This window comes from Podarcis muralis, chromosome 2 (genome assembly GCF_964188315.1).
Source record: "Podarcis muralis chromosome 2, rPodMur119.hap1.1, whole genome shotgun sequence".
Lineage (NCBI taxonomy): Eukaryota > Metazoa > Chordata > Lepidosauria > Squamata > Lacertidae > Podarcis > Podarcis muralis.
The window spans coordinates 38,472,081-38,491,255 of record NC_135656.1 but is presented as its reverse complement, the minus strand read 5'-3'; the positions used below and the strand labels follow the sequence as shown (position 1 = coordinate 38,491,255).

General features: G+C 41.1%; 1 protein-coding gene across 9 annotated transcripts in view; it reads left to right on the top strand.

Moving 5' to 3' along the window:
- MYOCD (myocardin) overlaps positions 1-19,175 on the top strand; it is a 136,054-nt gene that overhangs the window by 82,685 nt on the left and 34,194 nt on the right. For 3 of the 9 annotated variants that reach the window (XM_028717099.2, XM_077924280.1, XM_077924278.1), the window contains exon 1: positions 11,896-12,556. The exons of 3 other annotated variants lie outside the window; for them this stretch is intronic. Coding sequence is in view for 2 of the 6 variants with exons in the window: in XM_028717096.2 (XP_028572929.2) it covers positions 11,834-11,888 (55 nt within the window). In the remaining 4 variants the exon portion in view is untranslated. 3 more of the 9 variants (XM_028717096.2, XM_077924277.1, XM_077924276.1) reach the window with 2 other exon arrangements.

Sequence of the window (19,175 nt, the reverse complement as noted above, 5' to 3'; positions counted from 1 at the left end):
CCCCTTTCTCTCATCATGCTATTGTCCTGTCAAAAATCTACCCCTGATTTAAAAAACAAAGGGGCTTGCCCCTGCCTCCCCCCTACTTCCCTCCATTGTACAACAATTGCTTTGATGCTCCATGGCTTGACACACTTCTGGGCAAGGAAAAAGCAGTAGCCATCAATGTTTCTCTAAGACTCTGTATACATTACTGGCTTGAAATGCTTCTGGGTTGTTCTTTTCCCCAATTCAGATCAAAGAAATGCACTGGATGCAGAATAAACAATAGTATGTACACAGCCTTCTTTGCTGTTGGGGTGGGGGATAGTTCTCAGTGTGTGTGTGTGTGTGTGTGTGTGTGTGTGTGTGCACGCGTGCGTGTGCGTGCACACACATGCACCGGCATAGCATTTTCCATGCTGCTTTCTATGCCAGCCTCTGGCTACTGCCCCTCCTGTGAACCTAATCTTCTGTAGTCTTGTTTGGCTTTCTACTCTTTCTTCAGCTCTAAGCCAGATTCTTGACAATTCAGCACCAGAATTGTGCCCAATGGACTACTTCCAAAAACTAAACATTTCCTCTCTTTTCTACCTCTGTATGTCTTCATGGGGGGGGGGGAGAGACACTTCATGGTTGTTGTTTTTAAAGAAACAAAGTCTACAATAGCATATAGTTTTGTTAAGAGACTTGCAGGAAGCTTTCAAATAACTCTATAGTTTAGGATAATGAAATTACATGCACTGCATGGAAAGCCATCCAATAGTTTCTCCAGTCCTCTCTCTCTCCTCCCTCTCAAAACTCACTCTTTGTTCTTTGTTTTTGTTTTTATTTAATATTTTATTTTCTGTTATCTACTTCCTCAGTTGTGGAACAAAACAAAAAAGTTGCCTTCAGGAATCACCTATTCAGCACATTCTACAATTTTGAAAATCATTAGTATTCACTGTCAATTTTTCTGTTGGAGCTAGCTAAAATTATTTAGCTGTTCAGATATGGTACAATTGATTATTGAAACAGAGGTTGATTCCAAAGGCTAATTCTTTGAATAGTCATCATATAAATAAAATGTATGGTCACTTAAGTTGCACAAAATTTCTCAGTTCCACAAACACCTCTTGTTTACTGTATCGACTTCTCTCGCTGTGAAAGTCCTCCCAAGAGGCCTCGTTAAGAATTATCCTCTTGCTAATGGTTTGCTGTATGAAAGCTTGAAAGTGTGATGTCATCTAAGTTTTCATGATGTCATCGAAGTTTTGGAATCCACTTGTTGGCAAGGGAGCTTAGCAGGTAGTGCAAATTGAATAGTTCCTTTATGTAATACAATTAACTCCCTTGCTGGATTAGTCCAAGGGCTGTCTTCTCTAGTATTGTGTTTCTAGCAATGGCCAGCCAGATGGTGATGGATGGATGGATGGATGGATTTGTTTGTTTGTTTATTGAATTTATATACCGCCCTATACCCGCAGGTCTCTATTAAATTTGTATGGGGGTGATGGAAATTCCTTGCTATGTACAACTAGGCACATAGGTGTGATCAAAGGAGTTATATGTGCCTGCTGCCTAGGTATGTTCACCTCTATTTCTTTGACCCTTCCTGCTGTCCCACAAGCTGGTTTTGAAACTCCCTTCAGTTTCAGAAGCAATTTGCCACACAATGTGGTGAGCTGCAGTTGAACAAACACAAATCCCAATCACCCTACACTTCTTTGGATCCAGGCCATGAGCATATTCAAGGCATGGGAATGCACTCCTAAGAAAACTAGGGAAAAGCGATATGTGCAGGGAATATTTCACAGTATAAAAGTCTCATACAATAATACGTGATTAGAAGCCTTACCTTTTAAAAATTAGATTTAAAACAAAACAGCCTCATTAATGCCACCTTCACCTCTTTGGAGGAAAGGTGGGATATAAATGTAATAAATATATAACACCTATTGGACTATCTGGGTAACTGGGAACTTCGTTTTCCTGAGTAGGAATACATACATACAAACATACCATTGTTACATAAATTGTAACATACATACATTGTTACATACATGCATATCATGGTTACAAATGTAGAATCTATGCCCATGTTAAGCTGAATGTGTTGAGGTCAGGAAAAAAGAAGACATGGATGCTCATGCTCCCCAACCTTCCTCACATTCAGTGGGTCGTATCCAGTTGTGTCCCTCATGTTGATGGAACACTTGCATTTTGGCAATTTCTGCTCCACATGTAGCCCCTTGCACACTCCCTAATCTGCTCTGGAGAACTGAGTAGTCACCAACAACTCAGGCATGGTAAAACTTAACTCAAGCCCTTATTCTAAGAGGTTTCATCAAGCACCTTACACTGTCAGTTCAAGAGACACCATTGGAGATACAACCCAACAGAACATGAAAATTGTCCTGGAAAGGGCCAAGCCAACATGGTGCCCTCCAGATATTGTGGACTACAATTCCCATCAGTCCAAGGCAGCATGACCAATGGTTAGGGAAGTTGTCTGAAAAGCATGGCATTGGCCATCCCTGCCTTGCAGGGATATAGGGACATATACTTGCTGCAGAGTACATTCTAGCTAACAGAAGCAGGATTCAAACTAAATCTTGAAATGAATTTGCCAACTGTGGAAGCAGAATCTTTTGGAGAATGTTGAATTTGAGCCATTGAACATTAGCATTTTCAACAGTTGAAACTTAGCAGAAGTATGGGATTTTGACTTCCTGTTTGCCTTCATACCTGCCTCCACATGGTTACATTGTGTGTGCATAGAGGTAAGAGCTCCTAATGAAGAAAGAACAAAGCTGAAAGTGTCTGTAGAAGCTTAGCCTGGAATAATTTTTCCTTCTCTAAATGCAGAGTCAGGACAGAAAGATAAACCCAAGTAAAGCTCCCGTTGATTTCAAACCTGAATGGCCAAGAATGTGGTGAATGACTTCCCCTGGGTTATCTCAGGTTTCTGGTGTTGACAGTAGCCGTAGTTTCTTGCTATCGCTAGAAATGGTGCCCGGAATCTCTTGGCAGTAGGAAGGGTGTTTGGTGCAAAGATCAATGCTGGTAACCTTTCTAATTTTGATGGGAATGCTAGATACTTGATCCCATTTTACTGCTGAAAGAGCAAGCGGTTCACCAACTTTGCTCTGTAAATTGGGATAGAGAAAGTGTGGGAGGGATGCTGGACAAGCAGCCACCATGTACTCTGCTGGGAAAACGAGAGCCTTGGAAGCCTTATCTTTTAAACAATAAACATCAAAAATCTGTGCAGTAGATGAGAAGCAGATATGGGTGTGGGAAAAGAATTCCCCCAGAGACCTAATTTATTGGGCAATCTCCATTGAAGTGAGGAGCAAAGATTCTGAGAGGAACAGGAGGCTGAGATGCTTTTTGAGCAAGCAAAGCTGCAAGGTTATAAACCATGTTTTCAACTTGACTTTTATGGAGATCCGTGATATCCCAGGGAACTAGTGACTTCAGCATTTGTCCATGGGGAGCATGGGAAAGATGCATACAGATTAGCTTTGCAATCAGTGTGTCAATTTGCCTGATAATTCTGCTTCCATCATCCGTTGCTCTTGCATGCAGAATTTGCCTTAACCGAGCCTTCCGATATTAATTTTGAGTGGTGCTTGAATTTTGATGGGCAAATTGAGGACTCTTTCCCCTGCCCACTGTACTTTGCTCCTGTGTGAAAAAAACAGAAGGGGGGTCTCCTCTTAGAGGTTTTGTTTCATTTTGCACAGTCATCAAATGCATTTCAGCATTGTAACAGAAGCAGAGGATTCCTCCAGCTATAAGAATAAATATACCCTGTCTAGTGGACAGATTGGAAGGAGTGTTGAATGTCCCAAGATTTAAAGCTATTATAAGAGAAGCAAAACACTCAAAAAACAAAGAAAAAACACTTTCATTGAAGTGAAGCAGAGGAGCTTTTTCAACACAGCAGGAGAATCCTGCTAGGTAGACTAACTTGGTGACTCAGGGTTCTGACAGATAAAGAAAACAAGTTTGAGATGGCAAGCATCCTCTTTAAAAAGTATGGCTTTGTCTGTCTCATGCAGGCAGAATACCCCTTTTAAGCAAATAGCCACCACAGCACATGTGTGCATCATCATAAAACAAAGAAAGTATGCTTCTTGCCTCAGAACTGTTATTTTTGCCCATGTGCACATTTATGGATTACATATGAATGAATTCAATTTATCATCTGAAAATTCTATGATTAAATGTTATTCAATTAGGTAACAGTTCTACTCTGTATATTTATGACAAACTGTTTAGGGCAAGGGCAGCCATCATGGTGTTTTTGGATGGCAACTCCCACCATCCCTGACCATTGGCCATGCTGGCTGAGGCTGATAGAAATTGTGGTTCACCAACACCAGGAGGCCATTATGTTTGTTAGCCTTGGTTTTAAGGGCTCAAGGGTTGGTAATCAGAGCAGCATTTTGACCTAAATATCCTTGAAAAAGCTTCTTCTGTCCAAACAGAAACATAGTAGTGGAAAAGTCAGCTTTAGTGTTTGTTCTAGGGAAGAAGAGAAAATTATGATGTGGGACAAAATTGTATCAAGAAAACTGGACAATAAAAGGTCACGATACTGTATATATCCCCAGAAAGCTCCTGTTGATTACCGTCTCAATACCCACGAAAACATGTATCTCCCACTTTGGCTAGCAGTGAGAGAAATCATTTGCCGGCTAGATTTGGGCATTGAATCCCAGAGAGTGTGAGATCCTTAATCTATGCCCCCTTCTTCAGGAAACATGCCAGACTATTATGACCACAAAGCCGCAGTGAGATAATGCATCTTATCTGCCTGAGCAAATTTTAATGTGGTCCTCTTGATTAGTGTTTAGAAACCAAGCAAACAATTGATTTAAAATAATTGGTAAATTATGATTAAATAAAAATGTTTATACCAAGGAGTTTGTCATTGATATGATAAAATAAATATTTGCAGAAGGAACTTTTCCTTGGCCCAGAGCCTGGTCCATGAGCTTTGTGAGATTGACCGTGGTCTCATTTTAATAAAGACCAGAAGGCTTTCCAAGAAAATATAGTGCCTCCTTCCATTTAGCCAACCAACGTATATCAAGACCTTTGTCCATTTCCCTAATATACAATGGCATGGGTCGTCCTTTGGGTCATTCTGGTAACGCCTGTCATTTATCCTTCAAAATTGGCTAAAACTATATTACAAGTTAATAAAAGAAGACAGTTTAGTGTTTGGGTCTGGTATAAACACAAACTGAAACACTGAATACCACTCAAGCATTACTTCCAGAAGGCAGACATGGGATATGAGAGGGACTTGTGAGCTCACCATAAACATATATAAGTTTTATACCTGTTTCACTATTAGGGTAGCTACCTCCACCCCCAAAATAAAGCTTAGTTCTTATAGTTGTTCTGAGAATTTTCTTAAGATAATGATTCATAGCTACACTTCCCAGGGTTCCCTGGGGGAAAGGAATGACTATAAACCAGTTTAAGTCTGTGGTGTAGACATGCCCCACGTTTAGGTTTCATTTACTCTGGGCCTGCCTTTCAGTTGCGTATCCACATGCAGAACCATCTAGCTGCTCACTGTGGCTTGTTTTGGCTGACCATCTCTGTAGCAACCACCTCTCTCTTTCTGTTAGGCGTATTGCTCCCCCAGCACCCTTCCCATGCTTCTACCACATATAAAGTACAGTACATATGAGGAGGTTTAACCAGCTGTGGACCCTTTTGCATAGAGATGACTTGGCCTCTTTGCTCCACGTTTTGGTAACCTCCACATCAAACTATTGCAGTGCATCCTATGGAGGACTGCTGTTGAAAACACTTTAGAAGCCTCAACAGTACAGAATGCAGCAGCCAGGTAATGACTGCAAGAACACACTTAACACCTGTTCTGAAGCAGCTGCACATCTTTGTTTAACTACAGTGGTACCTCGGGTTACATACGCTTCAGGTTACAGACTCTGCTAACCCAGAAATAGCACCTCAGGTTAAGAACTTTGCTTCAGGATGAGAACAGAAATTGTGCTCCGGCGGTGCGGCAGCAGCAGGAGGCCCCATTAGCTAAAGTGGTGCTTCAGGTTAAGAACAGTTTCAGGTTAAGAACGGACCTCCGGAACGAATTAAGTACTTAACCCAAGGTACCACTGTATTTTGATTGGGAGGTTGCTTTGCTCTTGCACAATGCATAATACTGTGGACCAAACTGAAGCTGGATATTTTACTCCTGCTGGTTCTCCAAGGAGCTCAGCATGACACATACTGTGTTATCATTTTTATCCTCACAATAACCCTGTCTGGTAGGTTAGGTTGAGAGACAGTGACTGGCCCTTGATTGCCTAGTAAGCTTCATAGCTCAGTGAAGATTTGAAACCAGGTCTCCCTTATCTGAGTCAAACATTCTATCTACTACACACTTTGCTGGCTTGTAAACTGAGTCATAACATTCACCAGGTTGTGTGTGGTTTGTTTTTTTAATAGACTGAATGTATCCCCATGCCTATTTTTGCCAGTTCAGCATTTCAGCAGCAAAATGACCACCCCATACGGGAATTAGATTTGATCAATTCATCAACCCATCTTCTTCTTTTTTCCAGATACGTTTCATAGTCGTTAATGAGATTTTGCTGCCTTGGAAATGGTTAGCTTACATTCTCTTGGGTTGCTGTGCCTGTTTCACAGATTACTTCATTACTTGATTGCACAATGCTTTTAAGCAACAGAAGATCATTGTTTGTGTTGTGTGTTTAGACTCACTGCTGTCCAGTCAATAAAATGTTGGGTATCCTTCATTTTAAATGTTACCTGAGCTGTGGACTTGCTGGACGTTTGTGGGCAAGGCATTGTGTCTCAGGCTGTATTTCTTGTCTGTAAAATGGGGGTAATGGTAACTGACCTTTACAGGATTGCTCTGAATACGATTGAGATAAGGAAGCAAATTTGCCACAGTAATTCTCTGCTGCTCTGCTCAGTTTAACACTTTCATACTTGACAGTAACTTATACAGAAGAGGTGTGTGTCTCAGTTTACAGAAATCTAGGACTGTCATTTATATAGTGGCTTCTGAATATGCGGGTGCTCTTGACTGAGACTACTGACGGATCTACACATAACACTCGTGCTGTTCTTATAGACCTCTCCTTTGTCTGCTGTGTGACGCTCAGGAAGTGCAGGTATGCTTAAGATCAGGGTAGGAAACTGCAGTAGTGTCAGGATAACAGCATGCTTCAGTGTGTCAATTCTGGTACCCCAAAACCCAGCACCATAGGCGGAATCTCAGACCTTCTCCACCAACACCCACCATGGAAGTAATTATTGCAAGAGTTCTATAACCACTGCTACACAGAGGGGACTAGAGAAAGGAGGCACACTCAGGCCGGCATTTGAACTATCCTCCTGCCTGCCTGCTAGCTTCTCTTGTATCATCAGTGTGTGTCCCAGGGAGTTCTCATGAGGACATTTCAGATGAGCCCACCAGCGTTACATTGGCCTGGAGATTAGAGAGAACACACAGTGATCTTCAAGAGGGATGGAATCTATAGTAGCAAAGCCAGCCGGCCCCACCCTGCACTCAGTGCACATTTTGCATCCCTCCCTCAATAAACACAACAGATTGCCATATTTTCTCTCTTTTTTACAATTAAATATTTACGCTAGGCAGAAAACATTTTGCATGGACTTTTTAAACAGCCATGTCATCTTGCTCTTTTCATTCTCTAATCTTTCAGTTCTGAATCAGAAGTGAAGATTTTTAGCCTATTTACTAAGAAGTAAATATTATGATGAAAACATCAGACAGCTTAGCAGTGACTTTAGGAAAGTGGAGAAAGCATTTTCTGGTAGTGCTGTCAATTGCAAAACATTCCATAGGCTACCAATGGAGGGAGTGATCTTGTTCTGGAATTCCTAATTTTCTTAGACTCTTAAGAGTTGGAATAAATACAAATCATTTCATCCGAGGGCCAGGTCTGACATTACCTTAGCAGTGAGAGTGATGCTGCATCGTATAGCTATTACACAGGATCTAGTAGCATTAGAGGATCCAGATCATAGGGGCAGCACCCATAGACTTGAAACTTCTCCCAGTATTGCCAGGCTTTTCCACTGCCCCATCTCCTGATACTGAGGCCACTGCGCATGTGCAGGCCTAAATCTTTTAGCAAAGCAGCACAGGAATAGCAGACATAGCTGCAGTTTGCCTTCCACACTTCTTAAGGTAGCATAAGAAGGACACTGTTGCTGCCTTAAGACAGGATCATTTTCAATCAGTCATAAAGTGCATGACTCTGAGTTTGATCTCACAAAATGTTGTTGCACGGAACATGTTTCATCTGTGCTGTGCTCCACAACACAAGGTTTTCCATCCCTCCATAATGGTTAGTAAGCATTATTGGCCACTTTGCATGCTCAGTCCTCATTCAGCTATTTTGCACCACCACCCTCCAGGTTTCCCAACACACTGCTCAATTCTCTCTCTCCTTCCTTCCTTCCTTCCTTCCTTCCTTCCTTCCTTCCTTCCTTCATACCACTGCAGATTTTGGGAATTCTCCGAGTCTGCTGACAAATGACTAGTGTGTGGATAATGCTGTTTTGGCTACATAAGCTCAGATGCTTGCCTCTGAAAATCAAAGACAGGGAATTGGTAGCCTTGAACCCATTGGTGCTTAAGAATTATGAGAAACTTGTTGATGGAGTACTGAAATTAGTGGTGCCATTTTGGCTCAGTCTTACATGAATGAATGAAGCAAGCTTATTCAGTTGACTGCCTGTAGTAATTGTGGGCATCTTTGTAGAGGAATACAGTGGTACCTCGGGTTAAGAACTTAATTCGTTCTGGAGATCCATTCTTAACCAGAAACTGTTCTTAACTTGAGGTACCACTTTAGCTAATGGGGCCTGCCACGCCGCCACAGTGCAATTTCTGTTCTCATCCTGAAGCAAAGTTCTTAACCCGAGGTACTATTTCTCGGTTAGCGGAGTAACCTGAAGCTTCTGTAACCTGAGGTACCACTGTACAAAATTCATTTGGGAGAAGCAGTTACTATACCAGCCACTGCATATGTCATTGCTGCAAGTGTGCTTCTTGGCACTGTGCTTGAATCCATTGTGGAAGGTTGGTGTAGAAGTCCTTCTGCATAAAGGGCCTGCGACACACTGCCTTCTGAAACATTATGGAATACCACTATCTGTTAGAAACAGAGCTGAAGTTTTTCAGCCTCACTCACCTTACAGAGTGTTTGTTGTGGGGGAGGAAGGGAAAGGAGAATGTTAGCCACTTTGAGACTCCTTCGGGTAGTGAGAAAGCGGGATATCAAATCCAAACTCTTCCTCTTCTTCTTCTTCTGAGCACTTCTGCAAGAATTCAGCCCAAGATGTATATTGTGAGGTAATAAATTATGGGGAGTCAGAGAAACCAGCTTAAAAAGTTTTTAAAACAGAAATGTGTTAAAACAACAACAAACTCCTTATAAAGCCTGGTGAAAGTCTTTCAGAGTACATGAAACATAAAAGAGAGTGTTTCTTGTTGAATTCTAGTGCCTGGTATCCAGCTACTTTCATAGACAGATTTATTGTACTCAAACATTAAAGTATTTTTGTTAATGTCCTAATACATTAATACTTTAACTATGCCAATAGTTGGTGAAATAGTTGGTGAAATAAACCAAATATGTTTCAACCCAACAATTTTAGCTTAAAATGGGATCAGTCTGTTGAGTCATGGAAAGCTCAAATCAAAATGCTGGGTTTGTCTGTCTGTCTGTTTGTTTGTTTGTTTGTCTTTAAACACTTAATACTAATAAAGAGTCACTGTATGGTTTTACCCTCTTGATCAAGATGTTACTCCTTATGAGGACTTTTGGGGGACCAGACATGGCTTTGTAATGGTTTTGATTGTACTTTTAAACTAGTTTTGTATTAATAGCTTTGTTTTAAGTTTATTTCTGAGCTACCTTGGATCCCCCCCTTTAAAGCAGAATGTAAGTTTTAAATAAAAAATCCGAAAAGACACTTGCTATACTGTTATCCACTATCCTATATTTTTATTTTCTTCTTTTCTTTACATATGATACTTTGTCTTTCTTCAATCTCATTTTAATGAGATCAAGCAGCTACTGAGAAAAGAACTTTTGTTCTGAAGAGTCTGATACTTAAGGTAAATGTTAATTGACATCACCAGGGGAAAATCCAAGTGAGACAATTCATTACTGGAGGAAGTCTTAAATTATAATGTGTGAACAGAGAAAAGCCTCATTGCAAAGGAATATGTGGCTTTGTGGTCTCTTTTGAGTTCTGTGAATCCATATTTAAACCTTAGAGATACATGAACTGCTAAGCCAAACTGCCACCCTTTGAGAGTCAATACATGTGTATATGTCATTTATTCATAAATCTCTTGATTATTCCACACTTGATGGCTCACAGCCAGAGCCCTTTTCAAATGTTTTATAGTGTGTTAAATGAAATTGAATCAGAGGGGCAACTCTGTGGTGAAAGTCCCCACCCCAAATCCGTGTGCATCCGGTGTAAGATCTGAACATATTCTCATCTGTACAGTTTCCTTGGGCATCTTAGTGTGGAAAGACACTAACTTTGTTGTTGTTGTTGTTAAAAACTGCAAATGCAAAGACCTCTCACTGTGTGTTCAACAAGGCTGCTTTTCCAGGGTTCCCAACCATGGAGAGAGAGTTCTCTGAGCACAACATTATATAATCAGGACCATTTTTAGACATTACAAATATTGTGATGATACACATCCCACCATGTGCATTAATTACACCTGAAAAGGGCTCAAATATCTGAATAGACTTTACTGAAAAGCATGAATAAGAATAATTAACTAAAATGATGCTTGTGCTGTTTTTAAATCAGCCCCTGAGTGATGTGGAATATTGTTTTGAATGTATTTTTTAAAAGGACAGTTATTTGAGCTTGGGAACTTTGATGGAGATTTGTCAGCAGAATATAGGTGACGGTGCTTGGGATATAATGCATGGTGAGAACTTTGTCAGTTACATACTTTATGCGCTTACAAGGACCTCTGTTCTTGTTGTTTGTACTGCTAAGGTTGTGCAGCAAAGTTGTGTCCACATAGGGTGTCTGAGTTTTGTGAGTTTTTGATGATTAGTTTGTGTTTGTGTGACATATCAATGGGTTTATTAATAGGTGATGCCTGTATCACTAGATTCACTTTAAAGCAAAAACTAGCCTAACACACAGCCACCATGCCATCCAAAAACCTCCACTGAAGTCAAGAAATCCCATCCTTGGGATGTGAGCTATTAAAATCCACTGCAGGAACCATGCAGCCGAGCCCTTCCTCTTGAATTCCTGGTAGCAACAGGCTCTGTATGCTGGAAAGAGTTAAGCAGGAGTCTGTTGATATTTCAGAGCTGCTCCGAACCCCTGCAGTCAGAGGGAGGGAAGCTCTTGATTGGCCAAGTTCCTGTTGGTAGTAATAGCGGATCAGATATCAAACTTCTGTCTTTCCTAAAGACCCTTTAGGGATAGTCTGCTCCCTGCTAGACTATGACATCAGTCAGGACACCCGGTGATGTTGCTGATAGTAAACTCTGAGAAAGGAGGGGAGGGTGGGATAGAAAGGAGGGGTCTGCTAGCTAAAAGTTAATTAGCCCAACACAGTGCAAGGGCATACAGTAGGCTTTCGCGGAGGGTCAGTGCTGGATGGGACCAAACCTTTCCTGAGTTACACTTCTGCTGCTTTCTGCAATCACCTAGACTCCAAGGGAGGGCTAGATGAATTGTGATTCATTGGTCGTGATCAGCTTCTCTTCTTGGAGCCAGTTAATGGTTTGAGCGTTGAGGGGCTTTCTGGCACTGGGAATTACCACAAGGCATCACCATGACACTTCTGGGGTCTGAGCATTCTATGCTGATTCGGAGCAAATTCAGATCAGGTAGGGCTAACTCGGCAAGAATTTCTCCTAAAACTTTTCTCTACTACAAGCCTCAGCTGGAGGCTGTTTCTTATTAAGCAGCATGCAAGTAAAATAACCAGGGAGTCGTAAAGCTGTCATGGGCTCGCTCTCACAGAGGCTACTCTGCAAATGAAGAAATGCATTTTCCTTTCTGTCTGCTCCCTCTCTTTCTGCTCTTTCCCTACTTACAATTTATGTCTGTGGCGTAGCTTACTAAAAAACAAACAAACCCAAACGCTCTACAATTCTGAGTTCTCCACATATTTGAATGAGAACTGGACCAAAAATCCATAAGGGCTGTTATGACAAGTAGTAGATCTCCTCCCATCCATACAAGTCAGATGCTGTCCTGTATATCCTAGCCTTGATGCTTTACTCCAGCATCCAGGCAGTCAGCCTTAAGGTTCTGTGACTAATTGGACAAACATGAATTTGCAGAAAGGCATCGATATTTTTTTTAGAAGTACAAAAAACAAATGGAACATGCAAAGTATTTAAAATGACATCACCAGAGAAATATAGCTAGAGCCAAACGACTGATTGCCATTTTCTAAAGCTTTGCAACAAAAAAACATGTACCAGATCTCCAGAGTGTGTTGAAGCCCCATTAGGGGCGTCTTCTTTGAGGACATCCATCGTGAATAAAGGTGAGTAATGGTGAATAAAGGCAGGAGACGGTCACATAGAAATCAGTCCTGTTGCAGGTTTAGGGTCACAGCAACTTTAGATAAATTCAGCATTGTATAGTGTGTGTTCTTGTGTGCATGCTTGTGTTTATACGTTATTCTTATTGGGTTTGGCTATACCAATTATTATTTTAAATAGCACTCTTTTCTTGTCATCTGAGTTGTTGCTGCGTGCATCCAGTGAATGTACTGCATAATCACGTTCTCCTGTATGTTTCACCCATTCCAGAATGTCACCCACTCAGCTTGGGGAAGGGTGGCGGTTTTTGATCTCTAGTACACCAGAGATAACGAGAAGATCAGAAACTTATCGTACTGTTGCTAATCCACTAGGGTTTTATGAAGACGTTTGAGGCAGCTGGGTGGTCATTTGCAGTGTTTGCTTAGAAAATATAAAATTGGCAGCTAGTTGAAAACTCCAGAGTTGTATGTACAAATGAAGAGACTCTGGCTGGCTGGGGTTCTACACAGTTTGGGTCCAGTACTTTGCTGTGGTTTCTCTATCACTGTAATCACATTTCATGAGAATAAGTCATTCCTCAGAATCCATTGGTGTATTATGGTAATGGTACAGTGCCATTCACTGGAAAGAAGAGGGCTTGCTCTCTAACCCAGTAATCCCAAAGCAATACTGCCACCTTCCTGAAGCGAGGAGGACACAAGGGGGATGGTTCTCCAGGCCACTGCATTCTTTTACAGTGAGCCAGTATTGTTTTTAAGACTCATTTCGGTGTTATTTTTAAAGACGGGGTGTTGGGGGTTGAGAGATTACAGAGTTGATGGTAGGATCGCATATTTTTCAAATGATTCTAGGCTAAAAGTAAACTTTATGACTCTTTTAGTCCCATAAATTTTGTTTCTTTTAGAGTTTCTAACAGAGTCGCTTTGTAGGGGCACTCTTCCAACCTCTTTCCCACATTTTAATTACCACCTCTTTGTCTTGGGGTGAAGACATACAGGGTGCTGTTGTGACTGTTACCCATCTTATTTTGGTGCTACTTTTATGAAAAAACGTCTTCTTGTAAGTAGAAACCTATCCACATTGATCCTTACAGTTAGCATTTTAGAATATTAGTATAGCACTAAAAATGGGGCCGCAGCAGCAGCAGGAAACGGTTAGAATCCCAAGGATATTCCCATAGACTCCCAAGCTACAGGGCAGATGTGTTTGAGGGTCACTTGCATATTGAGTGCGATAAACTGAAAAGTGTTAATTTAAATAAAGGGTTTAAACATAAGAGCATCTTTGCTCTGGTGTCTCTTGCATGATACACATGGTGTTCAAACACTAACCTTGATATTTAAAGAGGATAGACCTTAGCTGCAGCATGGAAATAGAGCACAGGTCCTTCATGTCGATTTGTACTTCATCCCAAATTTCCCAAAACGGAATTGTAGCACTACATAAGCAGAATGCTTGTTGCGTATAGTACTTTGTATAACAAATATAGTCAGTATTTGAATTTCTTACCACTGTGTTTGATGGGGATTACTCCCCAAAAAGTGTACGTAGGAGAGCAGCCTTTGTTTGAGGTACAGGTGGGAAGTTGTCGCTAGCGTTAACCATTGTAGGTGACAAAAATTATGGTTTCTGTATGTACAGTTACCGTACATAAAATGTATGATACAGTATCATAGACTTACTATCATGGACTATTTCTACTGCCAATATAAATGATACATAAACGTCCTACATGAGAATATCGGCAATGAATCTATACAGACTGAAATAAGCCATTAGCCGTGGTTCTTTCATCAGTTCAGGCATGTACATTGCAATCCTACCTCCGGTGACCTATTTAGAGCACGTACTGAGGACCTCCTTTGAATTATAGTTTGGAGACCTGCGAATATTACCATGATCTTCATCCAAGGACGTAACCATTTTCTTGTAAGCTTTGGTAACCTTTCAGCTCAAACTACTGTATTGCGCTATGTAGGCGTCTGCCTTAGGACTTCTGTTGCTTTAAAATGTAGCAGCTCACCTAGTCTGGGGCTGATCACAGAGCTGCCATGCCACTAATTCTAGGTGAGCTCTGCATGTTACCTACATGTTTCCTGGCCAAATTCAAAGTGTTGATTGTGACATTTAGAAACCTACACGGTCCTGGCATTTTTAAGGGAATGTTTCCACCCATATTTACCTGTCCCTGGAATTAGGCTAAAGTGGAAAAATGCTGCTTCAGTTGCCACCATCTTCTGGGGTAAGGTTGTCCCCTACCAAGCATAAGGCTTTATCTAGCCTCGTTCACACATCACAGTGAGCCGAACTATAGCTTACTAGGATCACAGAAACACATAGGCACTTGTAAAGGAGCTCACTTGCACTTTTCTCCTCACCAATATATATATATATATATATTACTCCCATAACACACTGAAATAAGCCACGGTTTGGCTTAGCATGTAACCCGATTTCGGGCCCTTGGTTACGCTCTCTCCTTGCTAACCAGATGTTGCAGCCAAGGTTTGCTCTTGTGCTTTCAAAATGATGGCTGTATAGTTTTAATGAATGTTGCAAGCTGTTTTGCATGCCTGTGACTGAAAAAGTGTGTTGTTCTAACAGCAAGTAAATAAAACAAAGTATAAGGTAAAGGTAAAGGGTCATGGCCGACTCTGGGGTTGCAGCGCTCATCTCGCTTTTTGGCCGAGGGAGCCGGCGTAGCTTCTGGGTCATGTGGCCAGCATGACTAAGCCACTTCTGGCGAACCAGAGCAGCGCACGGAAACGCCATTTACCTTCCCGCCAGAGCGGTACCTATTTATCTACTTACACTTTGACGTGCTTTCGAACTGCTAGGTTGGCAGGAGCAGGGACCGAGCAACGGGAGCTCACCCCGTTGTGGGGATTCAAACCGCCGACCTTCTGATCAGCAAGCCCAAGGCTCTGTGGTTTAACCCACAGTGCCATAGTTTTTCATATAATCACAGGTTGCATACATACCATACATTTAAAGCACCTCCACCCCCAAAAAAATAGAATCCTGGGAACTGTTGTTTACGCCTAACAGAAATTCCCAGCACTCTTAACTATAGTTACCTTTGGGAGGAAATGTGTTTTACAGAGTTGGAAGGGTTCTCAAAGGTAAACTAGTCCAACTCTATTACTAATCATTCCCACTAGATGGTCATCCAGCCTGCTCTTTTGCATAGCGTTCTGCCAAGGGGGGGGGGGGAGATAAGACTTGTTTACATTGAAAACTTGCGCCTTCAAGTGAGACTTATGGTAAAACAAGCCACTGCTCTGAGTGGAGTATAAATCTAATATGTCAAAAATCTCCAGCGATGTTGCAGGCATGTTCTCCCCTCCCACTTCCTTCTGAGTTAAGAGACTAGGATTTGTGTGTATGTTTATTTTGTCTATTTTACCAAAGATAAATACACAAACCTGAGGTCATGCTGACAAATTCCACAGAAACAATGATTCTTTTTGCCTGCCTTCCAAATATCAATGGAATTGCCTTAAATCAAATAGGACAAAGCACGGGGGGTTGGCCCAAGAATTCTCTTGCTAAGTGTTTAACTCTTCCCAGGAAACATTATCCATGGCATTGTGTCTCAAAAAAATACAAATCCATATGTTATTGGAGTGCTGTAAATGGAAGTCATTAAACTCCTTTAGAGGTCATCTCTCACTTGCTTGGCCATCAGTGAGGGGACAGGTTGGGTAAGTTGCCACAATCTGATTGGCTGCATAAGGAAATGTCACTTCCCAGGCCCACTGCCTCAGCCTTACTGGGTAACTTCAGAGATGGGGCTCCAGAGTCTAGCATAAAATAGCTGGAGAATCTTAAAAGTTCTACTGAAAAATGATTGTTTGTTGGAAGTGATACTTGATGGTTTGTAGATAACAGAGATCTCTGACTTCCAGTGGAGCCATAATGGGAAAAGTGGGTGAGTTGGGCCACTGGTATATCAATAACTTAGTGTTGATGGCTCAAAAGCATCAAGATAGTGAAATGTAGAAATGAAATGAGTCTGGGTGTTACTGGTGTCTTATGCTATGAATCCCATTTTGCGCAATGCAGACTAGGAGTCCAGGGCTGGCTGAGAGTGTTTTGTGCCCTAGAACTTGTAATTGCAAAAGATACGAGGTGCAATTTGTTTTCGTATGGAGAGCTGCTCTGCTCAAAGCAGCACAAGAGTCCATATTTACTGCTTCTGCCTGGTTTGAGTGACCCTTAAATTGCAAAATCCCAGGTGTCTACCTGTATGATAGAGTTGCTCTCCCATGCTCATCTTCAAGTGCAACAGATGTGTAAATTATTAAAAAATACCGGTACATCTGTACTCCATCTCCTTTAGCCTGAGTATCTATGAGGCAGTGGGGAGAGACGTAAGAACTGGAGGTGCTGATTTCATAGTCTAGCAATTCAGATTTGGGTAAAATGTTAGAGCAAGTGTCTTCGTAAACGCCTAGGGTTAATGTAGAGTTTTTGTTTTAAAATTACGAACCTGGTAGGGGATCTTTTAGCAATAAGACATTGTAGTTGGAGTAAAGATCCCTCTAATGTTACGGAGAGGAATAATCAATTAAATACAGTATTTGAAGGTTAGAGACATCTGATGAAAAGAATGAGCAACATGTGAAGTTAAGAGTAAATGCTGTTCTTTCAATTATCACTTTTGGGGTTCTAAAAATCAGAGTTGGTGGTTTTATTTTACACTCTGAATTTCAATAATTATATTTTTTTTACTGGAATTCTTACTGTAGATTCCCCCCACCCCCAGTACATTCTGCCTACTCCTCAAAGTACATTGAGGTCCTCAAGGTAGGCTAAGACTTGTCTGATTTTCCTTTTTATCCCCACTTATCTTGTCCATGATTATGTCAGGGTTGTTTCAGATGCTCAAGGAGAAAGACAACCGATTTATAAGGTGCGGAGGGTATTGTAGATAATGTAGAAAAGTAGCAGCCATCCCTACATTGCCAAAACTGTAATCTAAGAGGAGGTGCAGCTATTTTTTGGTGGTGGTGAGATGTTGCATACATTACAGGGAGGAATGAAATACACATACTGTAAAGAAGGCAACTGGAATACTGTTCAGGATTTACATACAGATTCTTAAAGATTTCTATTGCTCACCCCACAAGAACACACTTATCTCCACCTTCTGACCAATTAAGAAATAACCTCTTGAAGTATTGATAATTCATTCTCTCTTTCAACTGCTGATCTAATAATAGAAGAATACATAATTTTGAGTGAACGGACAAGGTGAATTTTTTTGGCCTGTTTGTTTTGTGTACCTCTGGAGCTTATATCAAAGAATTATTAGTCTGCAAGGCGGTAGATGATTTTCAAACCCAACCTCTTGCCTCAAAGCAGAAACCTTCATGCCTCAAATATATACATTACTGTAATGGCTATTAGAGATCCTGGGTTTGTTCATATTAGATTAACAATATACACAAGCATCTTATCTAGGTTCATCCTTAATTATGAGGTGGAGTGTCCAAATTAGTCGCACTTCTGTGACCTAGGAGCACCACAAGATCTCTGAGGGATGAAATTAACTGAGCAAAAAGAGTTAATTTGTGCCTTGTTAGCGAACTCCAAATAGCTGTGGATTAAATGTCAGCTGGGCTTGACCAGCTGTACTGCAGCTTTGTTGCTTAGGAGCAAACTTCAAATGTGAGTGACCCATACATTTTACTCCCTACCCAAACACATTGGCAAGTTGCCTTAGCCAACAGATCTGTGGGGTCAGGCTAACTTCTATGAAGAGATTATGAGTTGATAGCTTAGTGATGCCAGTGTAGCCTGTATTTTTTTCATACTAGAAGCAATGAAACAATGATTGCATGTCCTGCCTACTATTTCTGTAACAGCCAGTTTATGTTTGTGAAATAAGCACAGGCCTTGTTTTAAAAACCCATCAGGAAAAAGAAGCCAGATCTATAAAGTATTTTCCAGTGGGCATCTTCACAACATGTCCATTCAGTAGTAATTGCCAGTGGGTCATTTGTGGATATAAACAAGGATTCCATCTTATTGCTGAAGTGTTATCCACAGTAAGTTTCTACGAAACATGCACTTTATTTAAAAAACAATCAATCGTCTATCATATCGTTGCACTTACCTCTTTACCAAATACATACAATATGGAAAAGGCTTTATTCTGGACCTGTGCTTAAATGTTTTTGGTGTTAATTTTCATTGTATCGAAGTACTTGCTAGTTCTGTTACTAGTCCTGTTGGCTGATAGCACACCTGCTAGTTGAGAGCAGATGAAAGAAATCAGTTCAATGTCTTCATGTGAGTGCTATTTATCCCTATTTGTCCATTCTTCTTCATTTGGGTAACTTCTGTATCTTTTTATTGTGGGCCACATTCCCTCAGGAACATTTTCCAAGGGGCTGCATACCAGCAGTGGGTGGGGCTGGAGTCGGCACTGGGCAGGGTCAGAGCCAAAAATCGATCCCCCTTTCTCTCTTTTTGCCACCCCACTTTCTCTCTTGGTTTTTCCTCTTTTGTGTGACTTTTGCTGTTCTTTAGAAGACAAACACTGCAAGCAAAATCCCAATCATGAAATTAGGCATTAAATATCAGCTTTATTTTTAAAAAATAAAATCAGTA